General features: G+C 38.0%; 1 protein-coding gene across 1 annotated transcript in view; it reads right to left on the bottom strand.

Annotated features, from left to right (window-relative positions):
- Positions 1–25,082, bottom strand: part of tnn (tenascin N) — a 54,356-nt gene that overhangs the window by 13,168 nt on the left and 16,106 nt on the right. Inside the window, exons 5-9 of the mRNA XM_062022546.1 lie at positions 21,870–22,003; positions 21,182–21,311; positions 14,103–14,285; positions 13,942–14,031; positions 1,796–2,059 (exon numbers count right to left, since the gene is read on the bottom strand). Coding sequence (XP_061878530.1) covers positions 1,796–2,059; positions 13,942–14,031; positions 14,103–14,285; positions 21,182–21,311; positions 21,870–22,003 — 801 coding nt within the window. The remainder of the gene's footprint in view (positions 1–1,795; positions 2,060–13,941; positions 14,032–14,102; positions 14,286–21,181; positions 21,312–21,869; positions 22,004–25,082) is intronic.

Below are 25,082 nucleotides of genomic sequence, written 5' to 3'. Positions count from 1 at the left end.
TAAGTTAAGTTAAAGTACCACTGATAGTCACACGCACACACTAGGTGTGGTGAAATTACCCTCTGCATTTGACCCATCCCCTTGTTCCACCCCCTGGGAGGTGAGAGGAGCAGTGAGCAGTAGCGGTGGCCGCACTCGGGATTTAACCCCCAATTCCAACCCTTGATGCTGAGTGCCAAGCAGGGAGGTAATGAGTCCCATTTTTATAGTCTTTGGTATGACTCGTTACTTTTTTAAGTCTCCTAATATATTGTTTCCTTAAAGGGATATTTAAGACCTTAATTTAATTGATTTGATCCTGAATTTGATCACATGGTTATACAGTAGAGGAGCTTGCGGACATAAGTGCTGAGGTACTCAGCCATCTTTCGGTCCATTTTCACTCTATGAATAAAACAAGTGTAAATAAACAAACGTTACTATTTTGTGGGCAAACTACAAAAATATAATCCAATCTTAATTTAGCAAAATATAGTTTAGTGGCATTAATTGACAAGAAAAGTCAACATGTTAATATGGTTGTAATGTTGCTGGCATGATTATAATTTCATTAATACATTTTAAAAACAGCAATAAAAAATAGCTAAGAGTGTTAAAACCATGAACTACTTTTATTTATAATACATTAAAAAAATGGACAAAATGTAGTTAATATAGATAGTAGAAAAGTGCAAAAGTAAATGTAACCTATTTACATAGATATGTGTGAATTACAGGCAATTTTATCATTATGCACTCCAAGAGTGTGTATGACTTAATAGCATATACATTTTAGGAAATTAATCTAGAAGAATGTAAACTGAAACTAAATTCAGTGGATACTTGCCTATTTGTGGATTTATTTTCTCTGCTTTAAATTATAAATAATTGTAAGTTAAATAGAAGGTGGTTTGATGGCGCTGTCTGCTGGGGAAAATGAGTGATGCAGCTATGAATCCAAAGGAGGGCGTTGTCTCACAAGTCAATTCAGTCAACATTTTCTAGCAAGAAGATGCTTTGACTGGTCTAGAATTCGAACTTAAAGAGTCATGCAACACAACATCGTTGAGTAAAACTCAGCACCCTCTACAAAAACCATCACCCTCCAGGAAGGTGTCCAGAAGAATTAGGCTGAGTTGCCTTTTTCAGTAAAGTTCAAGTGTCTCTCCTGGTACTTTATATAATACACATTTTAAAATGAATAAAGTCGATTGATAAATCAAGTGCATACATTTTGTTAAATATCAAACTAAATAATTAAATAAAGAATAATTTTAAGAATTTTAATTTAAAAAAAATACATAGATGAAATCAAATAACCTTGTTTGAATGTGATTTTTATTAAATTTTTTGGTGGCAAAATAGGGGGCTTTTATTACAAAATATGCTGTGTTCATTTCATCATACTGTACAATAATTTACTATTATACTTATGATGTATTTTTAGGTACTGCACACTGTATTTTTTTACTGCACAATGTTTATGCATTTATTTCTGTTTTTTTTGTATTTTTTTACTAGAGAAAAACCTATCTACCAACTCATTTAACTTTACTAATTCACATTTTTATCCTTTTCTTTCCCTGTTAGAGAATCGTTAAACACGGGAATGAACAAGCTATTTGTAATTGCAGAAACACAAAGAAAGGGTAAGATTAATAAAGCCCTACTTCTTCCTACTCCTTTTCAGACATGTGATGTACTTTGTTTATTTTTAGAAATAAACGTAAGCCATTACCATTACCACTGACCCTCATGGTATTAAATATACAATTTCATTTCTGAACGTTAAAAAACAGGACAGTATAGTGCTTACCAGTCTCGGCCTGTGTGGAACTCTTCCTGCTGACCTTGTCTTTCCTGTAGGCCCAGATGTAGACGGTGTAGACCACGCCAGGCTTCAAGCCAACCAGCCTGTATGAGGTCATGTCACGGCCGACCGGTATCTCCGCGCTGGAGCCCGCGTCTGAAGTGTAGCTCAACATGTAGCCGTCAATTTGCGACTGGACCCCGTCCCAGGAAACCGTAGCTGTGTCTTCTGTTACCTGGGAGGTGATCAGGTTTGATGGGGGGTCCATATCTGAAGAGGTAAGGAAGGTTTATTTATAAATTCTGAGCGGTTCTAAAAGGTTGGTTGTGCGGTCTTTGCATGACGATGATGGGGTGTCTCTTTGTCTTGGGAGAAGATTGATGACGGCGTACAAGCACCCAGCAGAGACAGGAAGTGGAAGGATATGTTAAAGGAATCATCATTAGGGTTTAATCCTTTGTGGTGCACTTGAACATCAGTGATGAAAATTGATGGATGATATCCATCTGCTAAACTCCACTCCAACCCTTTCTTTCTCTTCTCCTTCTCCCCCTTGTGATTTCACTGCTTGATGGTCCAAAGCACATTTCACGGCCTTTAGCTATGTTTCAACTTTGCAGCTGAGGAAAATGCTCATGTCGCTCCTGGGTTCACCATCAAGATGAAAAGTGAAATGCAAACAGACAGGGACATCGCACCAAGTTTTGGGCCCCCATACACAAGACCCCTAAAGGGCCTCCCATTCCACACTAAACCAAAAGTCAGCCACCTCACACACTTGTTATGTTTGCATGCGCTAAAAACGAATTATTGCGTGGATTTGGTTGAAACCAGCCTTTGAAATCACATTTAAAAACCTTTATTTAGGTTTTTGACTTTTTAAAGAAGGGATTAATATATGTAGAACATAACGAGATAAACACCCTGAAAATAATTAGATTTTGTTCAAATAAAAATGGTTAATTTTACCAAAAAATAAATAAAATAAACTCAATATAAAGTGGCCAGAATATAAACATCACGACATATTCACCTCAGATTGTAAAATAGATACAATATATATATATATATATATATATATATATATATATATATATATATATATATATATATATATATATATATATATCAGTACAGGCCAAAAGTTTGGACATACCTTTTCCTCATTCAATGCATTTTCCTTTTCCTCATTCAATGCATTTTCTTTATTTTCATGACTATTTACATTGTAGATTGTCACTGAAGGCATCAAAACTATGTTTTGATGCCTTTTGTACGTAACTCCACACGTGGAGTTACGTACAAAAAAATGGTGAAATAACTGAAAACATGTTTTGAAGAAACTAGAATACATAACATGTTTTCAGTTATTTCACCTTTTTTTTATTAAGTACGTAACTCCACACGTGTTCATTCATAGTTTTGATGCCATCAGTGACAGTCTACAATGTAAATAGTCATGAAAATAAAGAAAACGCATTGAATGAGAAGGTGTGTCCAAATCTCTGGCCTGTATACTGTGTGTGTGTGTGTATATATGTATATAATGTGTATATACAAACCCTGTTTCCATATGAGTTGGGAAATTGTGTTAGATGTAAATATAAACGCAATACAATGATTTGCAAATCGTTTTCAACCCATATTCAGTTGAATATGCTACAAAGACAACATATTTGATGTTCAAACTGATAAACTTTTTTTTTTTGCAAATAATCATTAACTTTAGAATTTGATGCCAGCAACACGTGACAAAGAAGTTGGGAAAGGTGGCAATAAATACTGATAAAGTTGAGGAATGCTCATCAAACACTTATTTGGAACATCCCACAGGTGTGCAGGCTAATTGGGAACAGGTGGGTGCCATGATTGGGTATAAAAACAGCTTCCCAAAAAATTCTCAGTCTTTCACAAGAAAGGATGGGGCGAGGTACACCCCTTTGTCCACAACTGCGTGAGCAAATAGTCAAACAGTTTAAGAACAACGTTTCTCAAAGTGCAATTGCAAGAAATTTAGGATTTTCAACATCTACAGTCCATATCATCATCAAAAGGTTCAGAGAATCTGGAGAAATCACTCCATGTAAGCGGCATGGCCGGAAACCAACATTAAATGACCGTGACCTTCGATCCCTCAGACAGCACTATATCAAAAACCGACATCAATCTCTAAAGGATATCACCACATGGGCTCAGGAACACTTCAGAAAACCACTGTCACTAAATACAGGTTGTCGCTACATCTGTAAGTGCAAGTTAAAGCTCTACTATGCAAAGCGAAAGCCATTTATCAACAACATCCAGAAACGCCGCCGGCTTCTCTGGGCACGAGATCATCTAAGATGGACTCATGCAAAGTGGAAAAGTGTTCCGTGGTCTGACGAGTCCACATTTCAAATTGTTTTTGGAAATATTCGACATCGTGTCATCCGGACCAAAGGGGAAGCGAACCATCCAGACTGTTATCGACGCAAAGTTCAAAAGCCAGCATCTGTGATGGTATTGGGGTGCATTAGTGCCCAAGGCATGGGTAACTTACACATCTGTGAAGGCACCATTAATGCTGAAAGGTACATACAGGTTTTGGAACAACATATGCTGCCATCTAAGCCCCGTCTTTTTCATGGACGCCCCTGCTTATTTCAGCAAGACAATGCCAAGCCACATTCAGCACGTGTTACAACAGCGTGGCTTAGTAAAAAAAAGAGTGCGGGTACTAGACTGGCCCGCCTGCAGTCCAGACCTGTCTCCCATCGAAAATGTGTGACGCATTATGAAGCGCAAAATACGACAGCGGAGACCCCGGACTGTTGAACGACTGAAGCTCTACATAAAACAAGAATGGGAAAGAATTCCACTTTCAAAGCTTCAACAATTAGTTTCCTCAGTTCCCAATCGTTTGAGTGTTGTTAAAAGAAAAGGTGATGTAACACAGTGGTGAACATGCCCTTTCCCAACTACTTTGGCACGTGTTGCAGCCATGAAATTCTAAGTTAATTATTATTTGCAAAAAAAAAAAAATAAAGGTAATGAGTTTGAACAATATGGGTTGAAAAGGATTTGCAAATCATTGTTTTCCGTTTATATTTACATCTAACACAATTTCCCAACTCATATGGAAACGAGGTTTGTATATGTATATATATATATATATATATATATATATATATATATATATATATATATATATATATATATATATATATATATATATATATATATATATATATATATATATATATATATATATATATATATATATAGTGTGTATATAATATTTTTACTGTCAACACTTAAATCTCTAGATCAACTGCAATTCTAGCTGTTTTCCTAATTCTTAGTTTTTGTTATGTTTTATGCCCTTTTTGTCAAATTAAACCTTATTTTATTTATATGGCAAACACAAAAAGCATGGTATATTTCCCCCCAAAAGTGGAATATTTAATATGAAGTAATTAGAGCCTTGAATAGGTCAATAATTGCTAACATTAATTTTAATTAACTATCATTTTTTGACAGTTTTCAAGTAAAAAATTGCCTGCATGGCAGCTTTGTATTACTATGGTCAATACTGCAACCTTTTGTCAATACACTGGTTTGCTCTTTTATTCCATGTTTTTTTTTCGGTAATAGTATTTTTAAAATGTGCCACGGGCCGCAAAAAAACAGCTGTGGGCCGCAAATGGCCCCCGGGCCGCAGTTTGGACACCCCTGATATAAGGTGTCCCCTTAATTGCAAAGACTCAACATTTGCTTCCTCTTCCATCTATCCATGTGCTATTGGTTGCACCAGACATACTGCTGAATCCAATACGTCTAAATAAGGAGCAGCTGCAGCAGGAAACCTCGTTATATCTTTTAGCACGTTAGCAGCTTGGATATGTTCACACCACGTGTCTTTGATTAGCCTGTTTTCCTCAAAGTTGGCCGTCCTGTCTCCTGAGATGACACACACCTCTCTAGCAGTCACAATTCCAATTCCATTTCAAAATAATCAGTGATGGTTTGGTGACAAATCCACATCGCCATTGCCAAAGGGTTTGACTTGTCATACAGTCAAGCCCAAGATATTTCAAACTCCAGCCAAATTTGAAGTTGCTGCGATTATTCTACTTGCTGAATGACTATATTTTGGCTAAATTTGACACAAGTGACAAAAGGTGTTGCAATATTAAAAACAATATTCTAAAATATGCTCTTTTCCTTGGAGTTTTTTTTTTTCAACATTTTGACAAAAAGTTGTGTGTCCAAAATCTTTCATACCCATTCACTACAAACAGTAACACTTTAGTATGGGGAACATATTCACCATTAATTAGTTTCTTATTAACATGCAAATTAACATATTGGCTCTTAATTAGTCATTATTAAGTACTTATTAATGCCTTATTCTGTATGGCCTTATTATACAACAACCCTAACCCTCTAACCTTAGCCCTAACCAAATAACTCTAAATTAAGTCTTTGTTACTTACAATATGTTCCCCCAGTGTCTAAATAACTCTTAATTAAGTCTTTGTTACTTACAATATGTTCCCCATACTAAAGTGTTACCCTTTATTTTTCTCAAGCTCTTGTGCCTCCCTGTAAATGTCCTGGCTCCAAAATGCTGTAGATTTAGTCACCAAGACCCTTATGACTTTGCTTTTATGTAGAAAATAATTAAAATATGTCAAATATTTGTCATGAATATCTTTCTTGTTTATTTTCCAGCTAAAATACTTCCATTGACCTCATAAAAACAGCATTTTTATTGCGCTTTTTCTCTAGGGACTCACTTTAAATAGTGAAACCCATTATCTACATCTTTAAGCCACATTTAAACCTGTGTGTGTGGCACTGAGAGCAGGTAGCAGTGACTACGATGGTGTAAACTGGAATCAAACCTTAAACCCTCAAGTTGCTGTTACATGTTATCATGAATTTGCCTGCATATTACATATATACTTGCAGCATGTGTATAAAACGGTGTTGGAGGCTTTGGGAGGTTTTTATGAAGAGATTTTTTGCAGAATAGAGTGTATCCTTATTACCTGCAATGTTAGCAGCCTCTTACTGGCAGTTTTTTTTACTATTTAGAATGCACAAAAAAAGAAAGACATTCTTGTCCCACACGTCATAAAAAAAGTTTCCTTTTGAGATAATACTTTTACCAAGTTTTGAGCGAATAAATGCGTGCATTTAAGGAACACGTTTAAAGGAGACTTGTGTAAGAATCTGGCCAGAAATGGTATTGCAATCACGGTCAAAAGTATGTAGTCCCTTCCCCCCCTCCCTGACTGAGGTTGCCAGATATGCATTTACATTTTACACATAAATTAGGCTATTTTCAGGAAGATGTATGTCATGCATGCATACAATATCACAACAAATGGCAATCATATGGTTATTGTCAGTACAATCTGAAATCAAAGACTAAAACGAACTACAACCAATGCTAGAAATGGTTATACTGTTGAAAATAAGTAGAGCATGCTTAGCAGCCTAATGTAAGCACAAAACCAAAGAGGAGACATTTTACCAAGGTATGCTTATAGGCTACTGTTTCAAACGTTTCAGATTGCCATATAACTTGGTACATGTAGTCCACAATATGCAAACACGAATGAGGAATTGTTTTATTTTTTTATGTGATTTGGCTGTCTCCATACGTTTCTCATTGCCATGACAGTCGTGCTAATGTTGGAACCCATTTCCTCAGCATATCAGCATATTGAGAACAAAATAGGCACTGACACTACCCATATCCACATAGGTTTTATTTGTAGAAAATATATTGTGCCCTGTCAGTTGGATGACACATTGACATACAGGCTAACGGGCATATATTTCCCCCGTTAGCCTGTATGTCGATGTGTCATTGACCGGGCTAGCATGCTAAGCATTCGTTGCACGAACATACTAGCTTTGTTAGACAAGATCATAGACTGTATTGGACAATATAGTTTACATACAAAATGTCCATTTTATAGTTTACATACAAAATGTCCATTACCATTTATTACAAGTAAGAACAAACGTGAATTTCTTACTTACCTATCAAGGAGGAAATTAGCAAGTTTGGTATAAGATGAAAAAATATTTTCCGCCTTCAATCGTCTCCATCTTTTAAAGGCATCCCCGATACCAATCCTCGTTTTGTTCCTGGCTTTGTCATGAATAACTTGAGAATCGTAAAGACGCATTTTAGATTTACTAAGGTCTGACATGTTTAGTAACTTTACCAGTGGCAGTAGCTAGACGAAGATGGCGGTGCGTAACTGACAACCTGGATGTGACACACATGTGACAACAGACTTTCTAATTGGTTAAAACGGTGGAGGGCATGATATCGAAATGAAAACAATAACATGATTTTATGGCTGTAAATCAAATTTTGAAATAAGCATATCACGGCTGAACTACTGTTATCAGTTCTAGACGTATTAGAAAAGAACATGATTTATCAATGCCTTTTGACATATCAGGGCCATTTAATGATGACTTGACATGCAATTCTTACAAATGGCTCCTTTTAAAAAAACAATATATATGACATAAAAAAATTGCATTGTCAAAATACTGGGAACTTTTTAAAAATGTGTAATTAATTAATATTGATTTAGTGTGTGGATGTGAGTGTGAATGTTGTCTGTCTATCTGTGTTGGCCCTGCGATGAGGTGGCAACTTGTCCAGGGTGTACACCGCCTTCCGCCCGATTGTAGCTGAGATAGGCTCCAGCGGCCCCTGCGACCCCAAAGGGAATAAGCGGTAGTAAATGGATGGATGAATGGATGATTATATTTTTTGAAATAAGTTAAATTATACCAGAAAGTACTTCACAGTAGTTAATCACAATTAATCAACATTCAAAAGTGTGATTAAACAGTCAAAAATTAATCAAGAACTAGTCCTACAACATAAGAATATTATTAATTGTGTATATCCACCTGAGAACCAGTGTCCTTTGCAGTGGACATTTGTGTTTTGCATTTTGTTCAGAAATGTGTAACTCTGACAAAATAGACCAAAAACAAATGCCGAAAACGCTGGTTCTCAAGAGAATATACTGTATGTCTATCATAACCAAGTGTTTCTAATAGACCAAAGATTCCAACGTAGCGCAGAACTGAGAATGATTCTATTCAATTATCTCTTAAAAGCGTAAAATGAAGAATTGTCGCCTCTGGAGGGGGCAGAGGTCTGTTTCTCTGACAGTCTGGTTGTAGATTAGGGATTTGACACACGTTCATAAACACAAGTAATGACCATATGAGCAGGTGAATGACTTAGGCAAGTCAGGGCTTGAGCCTGCTATACCTGACAACTAAAAACTATGACATTTTCTGCCTAAGGTTTTAAAACAACCAAACATTACTGGGGATGTGACAGGAAGGAACAAGAGTTCATTAGCAGGAACAATTGTAAAATACTAAATAATATTTCTCCTGACATTCTTGAAGCAAGTTTAAACAAATATACCTCACAGTCCAACATCACCAGATGGATTTATCTATGAGCATCTTGTAGTCGTTACACCAAATCATATCATGTTTCCCCTTAGTGGCCACCCTCACCATTAGAAGTGGTCCACATCATGAGCTTGTAAATGCTAGCCCTTTACGTCATTAACCCATAATTGCAGCTCTTGATGGCGTTAATGTATCAAATAATTATTTTGTTATCTTTGGCTGCGTATGTAAAAAGTTTTATCATATATCGCCGTACCCAACATGATTCTGGTTTTCCTATTAATTTCTGGGACTGTTAAGTTTTACGAGGGCAACAAGGCGTAGTCTGCAGTAGACCATTTAGAACAGGGGTGGGCAATTAATTTTTACCTGGGGCCGCATGAGCAACCCGAGCACTGCTGGAGGGCCACATCGACAATATTTAAATTAAATTTTGCTCAATATTATTTTTGATATATACGTAAGATTAATAATAATAATAATAATAATAAGAATTAATAATAATAATAATACTTTCATTTAACCTAACTTAACTTTATACCAAAAGCACTGCTTTGGAAATAATTTGTACCCCTTTCAGAGATCACATTTAGTTCCCCTTAAACATCCTCATGTTGCACAATGAAATGTAAGCATAGGATGAAGTGTGCATTGCTGTAACTTTCTCCAGTAACAGCATTCCATGATTAATATAAATAAATTAACATTCATAATAAATGACAATAAAATAAGCACACTTATGACTGAGGAGTCATAGTGTAACTTTGTGTGGTGTTTGAGTTGTCCGACTTTTTGTGTGGCCATAAGCGCACCAGTGGTTTAGTGGTATGCATGTTGGTGACAGATGACAAGTTGGTTTTGGCCTGGTTTGTACGGCAGAAAATGACTAGGTTTTCGAGATAGAAGTGTTTTACTCATGTTTTTGGTGTGGTTATGGCCGAATATAAACAGTTTTGCTCAATAAAGTGATCAATATAATTCCTGGCCTCGAAGCATCTCGATAGACGTTACAGTAATTGAACGGTGTTCAATTGAACGGTGTTGACGAACACCGTTAGGGCCGCTTGTTGTCACTGTCACTCAAAGTTGCATTGCAAAATTACACAGAATAAATGTGTTTATTTTGTTTAGAATTCAGATGGGATTTGATTTGGTGCGCGGCATATATTTGCTGTGCGCAGAGGACGCTTGAGCAGTGCGCAATTGCGCAGGCGCTAGAGATGCGCGGTTTGCGGACACAACCGCGGAGTCCGCGGATAATCCGCGGGTCGGGCGGATGCATGACGAAAAAAATTGATTTTAAATAGATTCGGGCGGGTGGCGGTTGAACCAATTCGGAAATATATATACTTAGTTAAATGTTGTTACCCACATACGAAAAACGAGCAGCACTCTTTGAAACAGGCAATTATTCATCAGGCACTGCTGCAGCTGTCACGCCAAATTTCTTCCCCCTACAAACACCCCCCCCCCCCCCATTTACTTCCGGGGCTGCGTCCAATAAAATCACAAAGTTGCCGGGGGTCCTTAACCGGCACGCGACTGTCCTGTTTCGTGCCTGTACAAAAAAAAACAATAATCGATTTCTTCAGATTCCAGCAGCTGTCAAAGTCGAAGTATCCTTCCAGCGACGGGCAGTTAAAGCCGAAGTGCTATCAATCACTGTCAATGACGTAAGAGGAAACATGACCACAGAAGTAAATGGGGTGGGGAAGGTTTTTGTAGGGGGAAGAAATTTGGCGTGACGCAGCACACCACAACACAACACAACAGAAGAAGAAGAAAACAATAAAAAGATGGCAACGCCGGCAGCAAACGTGGTACGCGACAAACTAAAAAAGGGAATACTAAAGACCAGGGGAAAAAAATAACAATAATAGTCAACACTTTCTTAATGGAAATGACAATAATATTATAATAATGATAAATAATATTATCACGCATTAATATCTCTTAGCCTCTAATGCGTGGCACGCATTGAATGTCTCTGCTGCATTGGATCAGTCTCCTTTCTTTAACAGGCAAAAGCTTTCTAACCTCACTAATGCCTTGCATCGTCTATATTAGATATATAACAACAGGTGGGTGTTGGGCGGTTGTGGTTTTGATAAAATGTTAGTTCGGGTGGATGGCGGGTGGATGACGACTTTTGTGATGCGGTTGCGGATGAAATAATTGCCTCTCTGCGCATCTCTAGCAGGCGCGCACCTTAGAGCAGTGGTCCCCAACCTTTTGGTCAACGCTTGAAAATTTGTCCGGGAGGGGTGGATTTTTTTTTTTTTTTTTTTTTCATAAAGAAATACAATCATGTGTGCTTACGTACTGTATCCCTGCAGACTGTATTGATCCATATTGATATATAATTTATATATTTTGTGTTTTTTATGTTGATTTAATTTTTTTTTTTAAATGTATTTATTTTTTATTTTTTTAATTTCTTGCGTGGCCCGGTACCAATCGGTCCACGGACCGGTACCGGGCCACGGACCGGTACCGGGCCACGGACCGGTGGTTGGGGACCACTGCCTTAGAAGGAACGTTGCTTGGCAGTCCATGTCTTGTTGAAAACACGGCATTCGTCATCAACTTTTCTCTTTTTAGCGTCTCGGGTGTAAACCGTGCATCAGTTGTCGCTGTGCACCTTCACCCATAGGTTACACACGGACATACGCCCATAAATAACACTTATCAAAATAAAAGCAGCACAGTTGTATTGCACGCACGACATAGATGTTTTTTCAACTTTATTTTGTAATTTTTGATTGCAGCTGTTCACATTCACTCACAATCACGCACGCGCATACGTTCACACGGAAGTAATACAAATAACGCTTTTCAAAACAAAAGCAGCACCGTTGTATTGCACAGTCGACATAGATACTTTTTAACATTTATTTTGTAATTTATGATTGGCCTCACGCAGGCCGGACCGGGATGCACAAAGGGCTGCAGAATGCCCAGGTCTGATTTAGAGAGCACATACTTTATCCTTGCTGGTTCTGTTTCGGAAGCGGTTCATCTTGTTTTTCCTATTCACAGATGGCCGTTGGTAGCACAAACACATTGCATCTGCTTTCATTAAGGTCAGGAAAACAAAGACAGGTCACAAGGCAAAGTAATGTAAAGAGATTTCAGGTACCACAACCGTAAAAGCACCTGTTTGTGTTTAATGCAGCAACACAAGTTGGGGTTGACCTTACTCATTTTGCTCTTAGGGCCTTATTCTCTCGTGTGCTTGAATAAAAAAAGCTGCGCATTTGCACAGATTCCGGCCGCACAGCGTTTTCCCCCTCGACCTCAGTCTGTCACTGTATGCCTTCATTCAAGATGCACACTCTGGGTGGAGTAATCCTTAAATGTGGGCTGGGCGTTCCCAGTCAAATCTGAGTTTATGCATATTCACTCATCGACACAAGTACCTTTGTTCTTGCAATAAATCCAGCGCCCCTCGAAGGCAAAACGTTATATTGCACTCAAAGTTTGGATGCAGTGTAGTTGTGTACACCACACTTAATAAAATGATAAAACAAACTTCCAGAAAGCTATCAAATCAATTCTGATCGCTTCAATTGGAGATACTATAAAGCCTCCCGAAATGAGAATATAAAGACTATAATGCCATTCTGAATTAAATATCGAAATGCACATCATTGTCTTGTCCGCTTAAGTGGAAAAGAAAAAGGGGGCAGCGCATGTTTGCCGTGATTGGACATCCTGAGAATGGACATTCAACGCATACAACTATTTCATCTGGATGGTGATCGATAAACTAAGTGTTTATTTAACAGAAAATACATACAGTATAAAATGTAATGTCTATCAATTTGTTCGATTCATTTTGTTGATAGTTTATGTCACGCTCCTCCACGTCAGCAGACTTACACAAAAACACTCACAAAAAACTGTGTTGACCGATCTTGACGCATCACTGCTTCACAAACACTCGTACTAAACAAAACTATGAACGTTACAGATAACATTAGAGTGGCTTTAATTACAAGTAAACAAAGTTACATCCAGGAGGAAGAAGACGCTGTTGAGCGTGCATACACACGCTACAACACATTAACAGGACAAGTACTGCATGTATTGACGACAATTATGGCTGGCCTTTTAAAATTCAAAGTGTTATCTTTTTCCTGAATTTCAATGACATTCACGAGTGTTATTAAGATTCTGTGTTCCATGAATTTCACACAACCAAAAAAATGCGTCCTGACAATGTCCGCCTCATTTGTCTTTATTAATTTAAGCACTTTGCCTCACTTGCGTGTGGTAGGCGTGTTCACAAGCTGGATGGGAAGATCCGAAAAAGAGAAACTTAACTTAAGCGCAAACGGGGAAATTGGGCTCATAGAGTCTACATTATATACGACCATACCACCCTGCGGGTAGCAAAGTGAATGGCCAAATAGTGAAACTGTGCAAAAGAAATTAAAACATTCTCTCTTTCTTATACACCTCCTTACCAAAATGTAACAATAATTTGGAAATTGTGAATAATGTGAATGAGCCTTTGTGAATGATACCTTTCGCATTCTGGGGTGAAGGTTTTAAATGAACTCCTCTATCCACACTTGTAATTGAATGTGCACTAAAATTAAAGTGTTCTTGTTATAATATACACCCGTTTCAACTAACCACAATGTTTCATGGTAATCAGTGGTATCGTTTTTGTGTAATACTGTTCTAACACCAACCTGTAAAACCTGTGACAGACGAAGGGTTCCCCTTTGTGGTTCCCTTGATGGCCTGCAGTGCAATCAGGTATTCTGTTCCTGGCTTCAAACCTGCAAGAAAAAAGTATCAGTCAGAATTCTGCCATTTTGTCGTCTATAAATGTCTGTTGATGCGACCTTACCCACGATAGTGTGTTTCGTTCGCATTTCTTGGCTCCTCTGCACGCTCATCGCTTCCTCCTGTCCCGATGGGTCGGTGTACGTGAGTCGGAAGTGATCCACCTCAGATTGTGGGTTTTTCCAATCAATCTGGATGGAGACTTCTGTCTGGTCAAGAACTTGGATGTCTTTGACTGTTGAGACCCCTAGGGCGGATAGTCATGTGTGGATTGGGTGTGGAACAAGGAGCATACAGTATGCGGTCTTTAAGGTACACACTACATGTTAATACATTAGGACCCATCATCACCTTTCTAACTTTTCAAGAGTCAAAAAGTACAGTTACATTCTGAAAATTCATAATTGTGAGACAATATTGCAACACTATTTTTGTAGAAGTAAATATATTGCATACGTATGATGCAGTGTAGTTCTACACCACTGAAATAAAAATATATATATCAGCATCGACAATGTAAAAAACAAAGTAGTGGAAGGAACTCTAAATGTTCTGAACACCTATTTTTATGCACATAGGATAGGTCTTCATTGACACAGCTCAACTCCCATCGCCAACGTCATGTTGTTCTCAGAGCCGTAACCAGGATTTGACAAATACTGAGTTCAAAAAGATGTGGTCCAAGGGGAGCTTTGAAAGGCTGAAATCATGGGTATCCCAGCATCATATGAATAATATTATCTTAAGTAACGCAATTTCCAGAAGAACAAAAGCTTTCATTGAGGCACAACTCTCCCGCTGTATTATCTAACATCTTTGACAATCTGCATGATTTTGCAACTATCCACTTTTTTTTTATTAATACGCTGAAGTTTAGCATAGTTAACAATTTTAACAACAATGGAACGAAAAATGTAAAACCTTGCTACAACCTCACCTCTTCACCGCGTTTAGGACCTTGGCGGCTTTAATATCTGTGAACAGAATAATCACCTGCCTACATTAAGCCGGATAACTCCTTGAACAAATAATTATTTAGCCTAAGTACCGTGTCAGCCACACTAACCCATCATTTAAGGTCCCCCTCCTTGGATATTTTTTTACACGGTAAGTGCGCCGTGTATTTCTTGAATCTCCGGCTTTTAGCTTTCTATGGACTCATTGGACCAATGAGTCCATGACATGTGACAATTTAGTTAGTGTGGAGTTACATAAAGGCTGTCCACAATGATATTATACAGACAGCGTTTCACATCAATTTCATTCGGTAAAACGAACATTAGTTACGTCAGTATAATTTAATGATAACATTATGTTGACAGCACATTTCGGATCGGATGATGTTTAAAGTAAAAGTGGAGTTCATCGCGTTATGTTGTCTGCAGTTGTAGCAGGCTGCGCATGACCAAAGATCTTATACTGAGAGAAAATGATCTCTATTGCATGGTGATGTATAGCACAGACAATGTACTACACAAAGTATATTTGCAGTCAGTCATATCATCTTCTTTTCGTCACTATAAAAAATACCAAGGACAGGACCTCCGTGTTCTCAATGATAGTTAAGACCAGACAGCTAGTAAAAAACTGCATCAACAGTTGCTGGTGAAAGCTAAATAGTGCACTCTGTTTGTTTTCATCTGTTTCAAGACGCGACTAATCAACAATCAACTCCCCACAGTCGACTGATTAATCGACTAATCAGGATACTCATCTTAATAATAGTCAAATGATTTCTTTTTACAATCAGAACCGAGTATTGTTGTTAGCTATATTATATTAGACACCAAAAGTGTCTAGAGAGAGAGAAACACAAAGTTCTACACCAGGGGTGTTAAACGTACGGCCCGTGGGCCGAATCAGGCCCGCGAACAGGTTCTATCCGGCTAAGTATAAAAAAAAGGGCTTTTTTTTTTTAATGAAAGAAACCGCTGTTCTTAATGCGTCCACTAGATTTCGCAATAGCAATTTTTTGTATCTTTGTAGATTATGCTACATATGTAAAAAAAAAAACACATGATGTTAGTGCACCAGTCGAGGAAAATGAACAAACTACATAAATAAAATCCTGTAATGTGATTTTGATATTGTTGTTTTATCTTGATTGATTGAAAATTAACACCAATGAGTTGACTGATGAACGTTATCACATAATTTATTCAGAAAGTATAAATAGCGACAAATAAAGATAGAATACTATTAACCGCAACATGTAAGTGTAAAAAAAAAAACAACATTATGATTTGTACATTTTCAGAATGTGCTTGTTCTATTTTTACACAAAGAAAACAATCTGAAGTTGTCTTTATTTTTAAGTTATCGTGTCGTGATTTTACCAGTCCGTCCCACTTGGGAGTAGATTTTTCTCCGTGTGGCCCCTGATCTAAAATGAGTTTGACACCCCTGTTACACAGATAATTGTTATTCATTGAGGAATAAATATTTCCAAATGTAAATATATGTGTGTGGGGGGGGGGGGGGTGTCTTCCTTAAACAGTCTTTTGAAATAGATCATCGTTTGACGTTTGTGGCCAAAGTTCCATAATGTCCGCCCTGGGCTGTATCCTCTTCCTCGCACAGTCAGGAGCCAGACTAAGTGGCAAAGCTTGGGTTTTCCATGACAACGGCAACAACACTTGAGAATCCGCCGCAATCTGTTCTGTACGTCTCTCTCCCTCTGCTCACATCTGCCTTCCCCCACATCAGTGAGGACGCCCGATTCACATTAAACACACTCATTTCCTCGTAATGAGCCTTAAACCTAAACTTAAACAAACCAGATCTTAATTAAACACTTTCTGAATGTTGTGCTTGACAGACACAGGTTAGGACTTTCCATGCACTATTTAATTGGAAATATTGTAGGAAGCCATCCAACCACCTATAATAACAAGACTGGAGGCCCTCTTTCCATACCTGTGCTATGTTGAATGATTCAAGGAACTTTATTGTCATACAAGAACACATGACACTTAAGTCGGTTGATTTTACCCATGACAAATGCATAAAAGTCAGCTGTGTGAACCAGAGGCGGGAGTAAGTCAATGTATTGCAAGTCCGTAGTCTTTATTCCCAAGTCCTAGTCAAGACAAGACAGGTCAAGTCAAGTCTCAAATAAGTAAGAGGCAGGTTGAAAGTTACCAACTTGGTATTTTTTAGTCCTTCCAAGCCATTGACTCTGTTAAAACATAGCTGGAGCTAGATAATGCATGTAAATGATATGACATTCATAATTATAATTAGTCCAGAGTGATATAGGTTTAAGTGACAATTCTTGATGCTCTTGCTTAAACCTAATATTTAAAGTGAGACACAGACGTGAAAGTCGTTACACACAAGACTGTCCTCGCTGACTGTTTAACATATATAATAAGGAGCGACACAGGTAAGCAAAATACTCTCATAAAAGGACAATTTCTACAAAACTCAAAACCAGTGAAGTTGGCACGTTGTGTAAATCGTAAATAAAAACAGAATACAATGATTTGCAAATCCTTTTCAACCTATATTAAATTGAATAGTCTTAACGTTCGAACTGGTAAACTGTTGTTTTTTTTGCAAGTATTAGCTTATTTGGAATTTGATGCCTGCAACATGTTTCAAAAAAGCTGGCACAAGTGGCAAAAAAGACTGAGAAAGTTGAGGAATGCTCATCAAACACTTATTTGGAACATCCCACAGGTGAACAGGCTATTTGGTAACAGGTGGGTGCCATGATTGGGAATAAAAGCAGCTTTCATGAAATGCTCAGTCATTCACAAACAAGGATGGGGCAAGGGTCACCACTCTGTGAACAAATGCGTGAGCAAATTGTCGAACACTTTAAGAACAACATTTCTCAATGAGCTATTGCAAGGAATTTAGGGATTTCACCATATATGGTCTGCAATATAATCAAAAGGTTAAGAGGATCTGGAGAAATCACTGCGCGTGCGGCAAGGCCCGTGACTTTTGATCCCTCAGGCGGTACTGCATCAAAAAGCAACATCGCTGTGTAAAGGATATCACCACATGGGCTCAGGAACACTTCAGAAAACTACTGTCAGTAAGTACAGTTTGTCGCTACATCTGCAAGTGCAAGTTAAAACTCTACTATGCAAAACCAGAGCCATTTATTAACAACACCCAGAAATGCTGCTGGCTTCGCTTGGCCCAACTCATCTAAGATGGAAAAGAGTCCACATTTCAAATTGTTTTTGGAAACTGTGGACATTGTGTCCTCCGGACCAAAGAGGAAAAGAACCATCCGGAATGTTATAGGCGCAAAGTTCAAAAGCCAGCATCCGTCATGGTATGGGGGTGTATTAGTGCCCAAGGCATGGGTAACTTACACATCTGTGAAGGCACCATTAATGCTGAAAGGTACATACAGGTTATGGAGCAACATGTGTTGTCATCCAAGCAACATCTTTTTCATGGACGCCCCTGCTTATTTCAGTAAGACAATGCCAAGACACATTCTGCACATGTTACAACAGCGTGGCTTAGTAGCAAAAGAGTGCTGGTACTAGACTGGCCTGCCTGTAGTCCAGACCTGTCTCCCATTGAAAATGTGTGGCGCATTATGAAGCGTAAAATACCACAACGGAGACCCCGGACTGTTGAACAACTTAAGCTGTGCATCAAGCAAGAATGGGAAAGAATTCCACCTGAAAAGCTTCACAAATTAGTCTCCTCAGTTCCCAAACCTTTACTCAGTGTTGTTAAAAGGAAAGACCATGTAACACAGTGGTAAAAATGCCCCGGTGCCAACTTTTTTGCAATGTGTTGCTGCAATTAAATTCTAAGTTAAAGATCATTTGCAAAAAAATGTTGTTTCTCAGTTTGAACATTAAATATCTTGTCTTTGCAATATATTCAGTTGAATATATTATTATTATTATTATTATTATAGAGTTTTTTTGAAATAGTGACAGATACAAAAACATAGACATCTGAAACAGTTATCCAATGTATGCATCATAGTGTTTGTAGCCAAAGCTAATTTACAACTCTTGTCCCCAACAACAACAACAACACAGATCCAACATCATTAAAATAGGAAAATAAATAAGTTGGGAAGGATTTGCAAATCATTGTATTTTGTTTTTATTTACGATTTACACAGGGTGCCAACTTCAATGGTTTTGGGTTTTGTATAAAGGGGAACAAAGAACAGCATATTTGTTAACAATAAACACATAACTTTAGTAATTATGCGTGATCGCGCATGTTAACAATTATTCACAACAGGAAGTACTCCAGCAACACTACAGTCGAGCACCGACACACCCCTCCCGTTAAGATAGCAAAGAGCTGTTATCAGTAAGAACAGTTCTTAGATTTTTTTTTTATTAAATGTTTTTTGTACTAATAACATAACTTTTGACATTGACAATAAAGTAATATGCATGAAAATCAGTTGAAAAATGAGCATGTGTTTTATTTTCATTACACATGCATTGCATTGAATTTTACTGTAGCCCTGACTAAGATGACCGCCCCATAGCTGACGTATCTGGGAAGTTCCGGTCTCTCATCGGCCTTTGCGTCACAATGTGCACAGTATAAAGTTTTGTTTTATGACATTCATAACTTACTGTTTATTACTCCCTTACTTATTTATCCTTTTTTTGTGTGTTATAATTTTGTGGGACCATACATTTAGACAGTTATATTAGTCAATTCATCCTATGTTTTCAAATGCATGTATACGTCTAATGTCAAATGGGAATTAAAACAACTGTATTACTGGAGAGAGTGCGCAATGACGGTCAGAAGTATTTGCACATTTGTGTCGTATGTTATCTTTGACATTGAACAGTGGCTGCTTGGTCATGCGGGACCAGGCGATTTTGTTGCGATGCAAAATTGTCAGGTGGGCAGAATATTCATGGTTATATTGACTTAGTCATCCAAAGTAGTGTTGTTTATTACAGCTGAGAACACGTCTACTGAACACCCTCACCTAATAACTCTAGTCTTATGAAGTTGTAATACTAAAGTCCACAAGTCACTAGTCCAGTGTTTTTCAACCTTTTTTGAGCCAAGGCACATTTTTTGCGTTGAAAAAATGCACACCAGCAGCAGAAATCATTAAAAAACGAAACTCAGTTGACAGTAAAAAGTCGTTGTCGCAATTGTTGGATATGACTTTAAACCATAACCAAGCATGCATCAATATAGCTTTTGTCTCAAAGTAGGTGTAATGTCACCACCTGTCACATCGCACCGTGACTTATTTTTAGTTTTTTGCTGTTTTCCTGTGTGTAGTGTTTTAGTTCTTGTCTTGCGCTCCTATTTTGGTGTTTTTTTCTCTTTTTTTGGTATTTTCCTGTAGCAGTTTCAATCGTTTCAATTGTAGCAATCAAGAATATTTCAGTTGTTTGTATCCTTCTTTGTGGGGACATCTTTGATTGTCATCTCATGTTCGGATGTACATTGTGGACGCCTTCTTTGCTCAGCAGTAAGTCTTTGCTGTCGTCCAGCATTCTGTTTTTGTTTACTTTGTAGCCAGTTCAGTTTCAGTTTCGTTCTGCATAGCCTTCCCTAAGCTTCAATGCCTTTTCTTAGGGGCACTCACCTTTTGGTTTATTTTCGGTTTAAGCATTAGATACCTTTTGACCTGCACGCTGCCACCTACTGATATGGAAGAGTATTACACGGTTACTCTGCCGCACTCTAGACAGCACATAATTTGCAGACAATAATAACTTGTTTGCAAAAAATATTTTTAACCCAAATAGGTGAAATTAGATTATCTTCCACGGCACACCAGACTGTATCTCACGGCACCGCGGCACAGTAGTTGAAAAACACTGCACCAGTCAGCGATATCAGAGTCCAAGTCGAGTGCAAGTCTTGTTTTAATGATATTGTCAAGTCGAGTCCAAAGTCATCAAAATTGCGACTCGAGCTGACTCAACAAGCCGCATGACTTGAGTCTGTAATAATAATAATAATAATAGATTTTATTTGTAGAAAGCACTTTACGTTGAGCAAACAACCTCAAAGTGCCACAGTGAAAAAAAAAAGAAAAAATAGTAATAATAATAAAAGATAATAAAAACAAATAAAATATAAAACCAGAAACCGCCCAACAGCTAGAACCAGTATGCGAATCTGCACCTCGGGTGTGAACCACTGCACAACCTGCAACATTACCTGTTGTAGCTTCCATGTTTATCGCTTCACTTTGGATGCCTCTGATGACAGCCTGGATTTGGACAATGTAAGTGAGCCCAGACTTCAGACCTCTGATGAGGTAGGAGCTTTCTGTGTTGGGAACCCGAAACTAAAAAAAAAAAAAAATTTTAATACTTGTTACTATAAAATCACAATAATGTCAGTGCTGCCAAGTTTTGGAAAAAGACAAGAGTGAGACTTTAGTGTCATGATGCGTTCAAATTTTTTTGGGCCTTGTTTAACATCGATTTATACCTTAAGACTGATGTCCTCACCTCCTCTCCCTGCACTGTGGTCACTGTTTTATTAAATACTGTTTCACAGTGGTTCTCAAAGTGGATTCCAGGGACTCTTTGAGTTCTTTTAGGACAGTCTAAATTGACCCTTGCAAGGTCTGTAAATCTGACAGTGTTGGGTCCATTTGGTTCCACGGACAGAGTTAAGGATATACCTTGAAATTTAAATATTTGAGAAACAATGCTTTAGGGGGCTACATTTATATTTACAAATCTGTAACTGACTGACAAGCACACACATTGAGACTGACGTTAAGAGTCTATTTTTCAAGTGGCCAAGAGAAGAGGCAAATAAATGTTACACAGCTTTGCAACAAACACATGACAATAATAGACTTGCGTGGGGCTTGGCAGCTCTGCAATAAACTTACCTTCTTCAAGGCAGTCCCTTGACCTTTAGGATGATAGCTTAAAACGTAATACTCGGCCCCAGGAACGGGCACCCAGTCCACCCGGAGGGAGACGTCGGTTTGCTGGACCAACCTTAGACCTTGAGGACTGTGGACTGTAAAAGGAAACACAAAAAGCCAAAACATTGCATTTATCAACAAACGGCTTTTATATGCTAGAGGTATCTGTTTTTGTTGACAACAGAAATACAAAGAAATAGAGCGACATTTTGTCCATAATCGTTGAAGTAAATCCCCCTTATTCTTTGTTTTTGTGCAGTGTTTGTTAGTTATTTAGTCAGGTACTTTGGTTGGCAACAGGGGGTCCTCAAGCAGTCCATTGAAAGAAAGTAAGAAAGTTCTGTCTTATGAACACTTATAACAGAAATAAAATACTTTATTTGAATTAAGTGAAAAGTAAGTGACTAACAAGATACTATTTTAAAGAAAAACGTTTTTATTGATTTGTCTTTTCAGTTTGGAGGAATTTTTAACAGTGACTGTGATAGGCATTCTATTTATATTAAAATTAAACACCTAAGCCCTAATTGGCGCTGTTGAATGTTGAATTGTAACAATAAGCTCTTCCTAGAACTGAGCTGCAAACGGTGAAGCTGCCTATCCTCAAGAGGCTGAGACGATAACCTAAAACACAGCGCTCTTCATTGGAGGTGATGGAACAACTGGCATCAGGGGAGAGGATGATGAAGAAGACGAAGGTATGGAACTATGGCAATGTACTGTACAGCAGCCAAGACAAAGTAGAAGGCCAGTCAGCTACGCTTCAGAGTGAGGCTTTCCACAAATTAGGCAACCTCTGTGGCACATTAATAGTAGGTGAATAGATACATTTAAATAAATAAAGCTTTGCAGGCAGAAACATGATAATTTTGCTGAAGGAAAATGTCAGCGCTGTCCAGTTGACATGAGACAAAGTTAAGAATAATTGTCATCAGATTTTGGGCTTGAGTAGCTTAAAGCAACTTGCTGACCTCATCAGTGGCATTTTGGTTAGAGTGTCCGCCCTGAGATTGGTAGGTCGTGAGTTCAAACCCCGGCCGAGTCATACCAAAGACTATAAAAATGGGAGCCATTACCTCCCTGCTTGGCACTCAGCATCAAGGGTTGGAATTGGGGGTTAAATCACCAAAAATGATTCCTGGGCGCGGCCACCGCTGCTGCCTACTGTTACCCTCACCTCCCAGGGGGTGATCAAGGGTGATGGGTCAAATGCAGAGAATAATTTCGCTACACCTAGTGTGTGTGTGACAATCATGGGTACTTTAACTTTAACTTTAACTTGATATGTGTGCTCTTAAATAACTGTTTGTTAGCTACACAATTTACAATAAGATACAATAAAAAGGCCACACTGGTTAACACTTGGAAATAATGAAAACACTATTTAGTTGAATAATTTTCCTCACAGGATTAATTAAGTTTCGATTTATAATTATGTACAGTATTTAAGAAAGCACTGGTCAACTTTGTTGTGTACAGCACAGTTCCAGTATATTCGTGTCCTTTTTAAAGGTAGACCTATGATGATTCTAATCTACATTCAACACACTGTGTATCGAATATGCTTTGGTGGAGATTTTGCATAAATTCTATCGAAGTCTGTATGCAAACGGTTGGTGTGTGGAGGTGTTCCTTTTAGAATGCAAACAAACCCCTCCACTCTCCCCCTCACCAAAATTACTAGAATTTATCTTTTGAAAATATACACTTTTAAATAGTTATTAAGACGAACATCTTTGCTATTTTTTTCCGACACGGTCCAAAACAATCTTCATAAACAGTGTACAGATTCATCAGTCACCACATTAGGTACACCTTGTGTGATGCATCAAGAAAGCAGCATTTATCTCACTGCAAGTCGTACGTTGGTGTTATTGTGCGCATGCCACGATTAGATGAAAATAATACTTTATCCTACCTTTTCTTTTCTTTCCTCAAACCAGGCATTATTGTTGCAACAGCGTGGTAGTTTTTGTCTGAGTTTTGTAGCTAATACAACTTTGTAATGGTCAATGTTGACAAAACAGGCCCATGGAAAATGTTGTGGAAAAATAAACACGAAAGTATTTATTTTATAGACATCAGAGCAGGCGGGAGGGCAAGAGACGAGTCGGAATGACACACCAGGTTGCAGGTGACATTCTCACCTCAGCAGTGGAGGAGGAGGCTGGCCGACAACATATAACAAACTGAAATGCCCACATATGTAAGCCCATCAATCTGGGATGTCACGAATGGCCCACTCTTTAAAAATGACTGCAAAACACTGCGTCTAAGCTTGCACCTTAATTGCATGAACCTTTTGATTTGACGCTTAGGTCCCCTACAATGTAAGTATAGATTTATTTTAATGGATTACGTTTAAAAAAAGGAAAATGTCTTTACATTAAATTAAAACAAAAAAATGATGTTTATGTATTTGAATTAGCACAATATCTTGGTTTGCATACTATTTCCCTAATAGTGTGCTACAGTTAAAATAATTTCAACATAACACCTAAACACAATCGCTTTTTTTTTCCGTAATATACAATGATAGAAAAACAGCTAAAATATTCAATGGAATATATTTGCCATTGTGGATAAAATAAGAGATTAATGCAGAGCAGAATTGAGTGTTAGAAAATGCAAAAATATTTGCGATGTTAATCTTTTGAGATGAGCACTTTGATAAAGTAATATTACCGCTCATCAACCAGAATCCACAAACTGTATGTATAAATGGAACTTTTATTGCCCGGTGGCAGCTGCTAGCCTTTCTGCTCGTCTGGACTAAAAGTGCCAGAAAATGGAATTTTATATTCCACTCCTGAGGTCGTAGGAATTTTGTGAACCCCACATTTTTGCAGCGACAGTGTGCAAGGTGATGCTTGACGGAAACTCAAAAGACTGATGGACTTTAATTATTTCTAGCTGTGGTGTTACAGTATGTGACAATTGAAGGCCAAAAGTACTAGAAGTAATTGTCAGGGGTCAGACCACTGCAAGGACCCCCCAGCACCCATCAGCTGCTATCTAACATAACTTGGATGGATTCTTTGCATACCAAAGACGTATGTGTTTAACAATGAGTAAACACGTGATGACTTCATGTTTGGGTTTGCTTTTGTCTGAAAATGTTAGCAGGTTGGCAGATATTTTGAATCAACCACGACTGTATAGGCCACTCTGCTG

Source organism: Entelurus aequoreus, linkage group LG16, assembly GCF_033978785.1.
Source record: "Entelurus aequoreus isolate RoL-2023_Sb linkage group LG16, RoL_Eaeq_v1.1, whole genome shotgun sequence".
Classification (NCBI taxonomy): domain Eukaryota; kingdom Metazoa; phylum Chordata; class Actinopteri; order Syngnathiformes; family Syngnathidae; genus Entelurus; species Entelurus aequoreus.
Note: the sequence above shows the minus strand (reverse complement) of the source record. Positions and strands in the feature narration are given on the sequence as shown.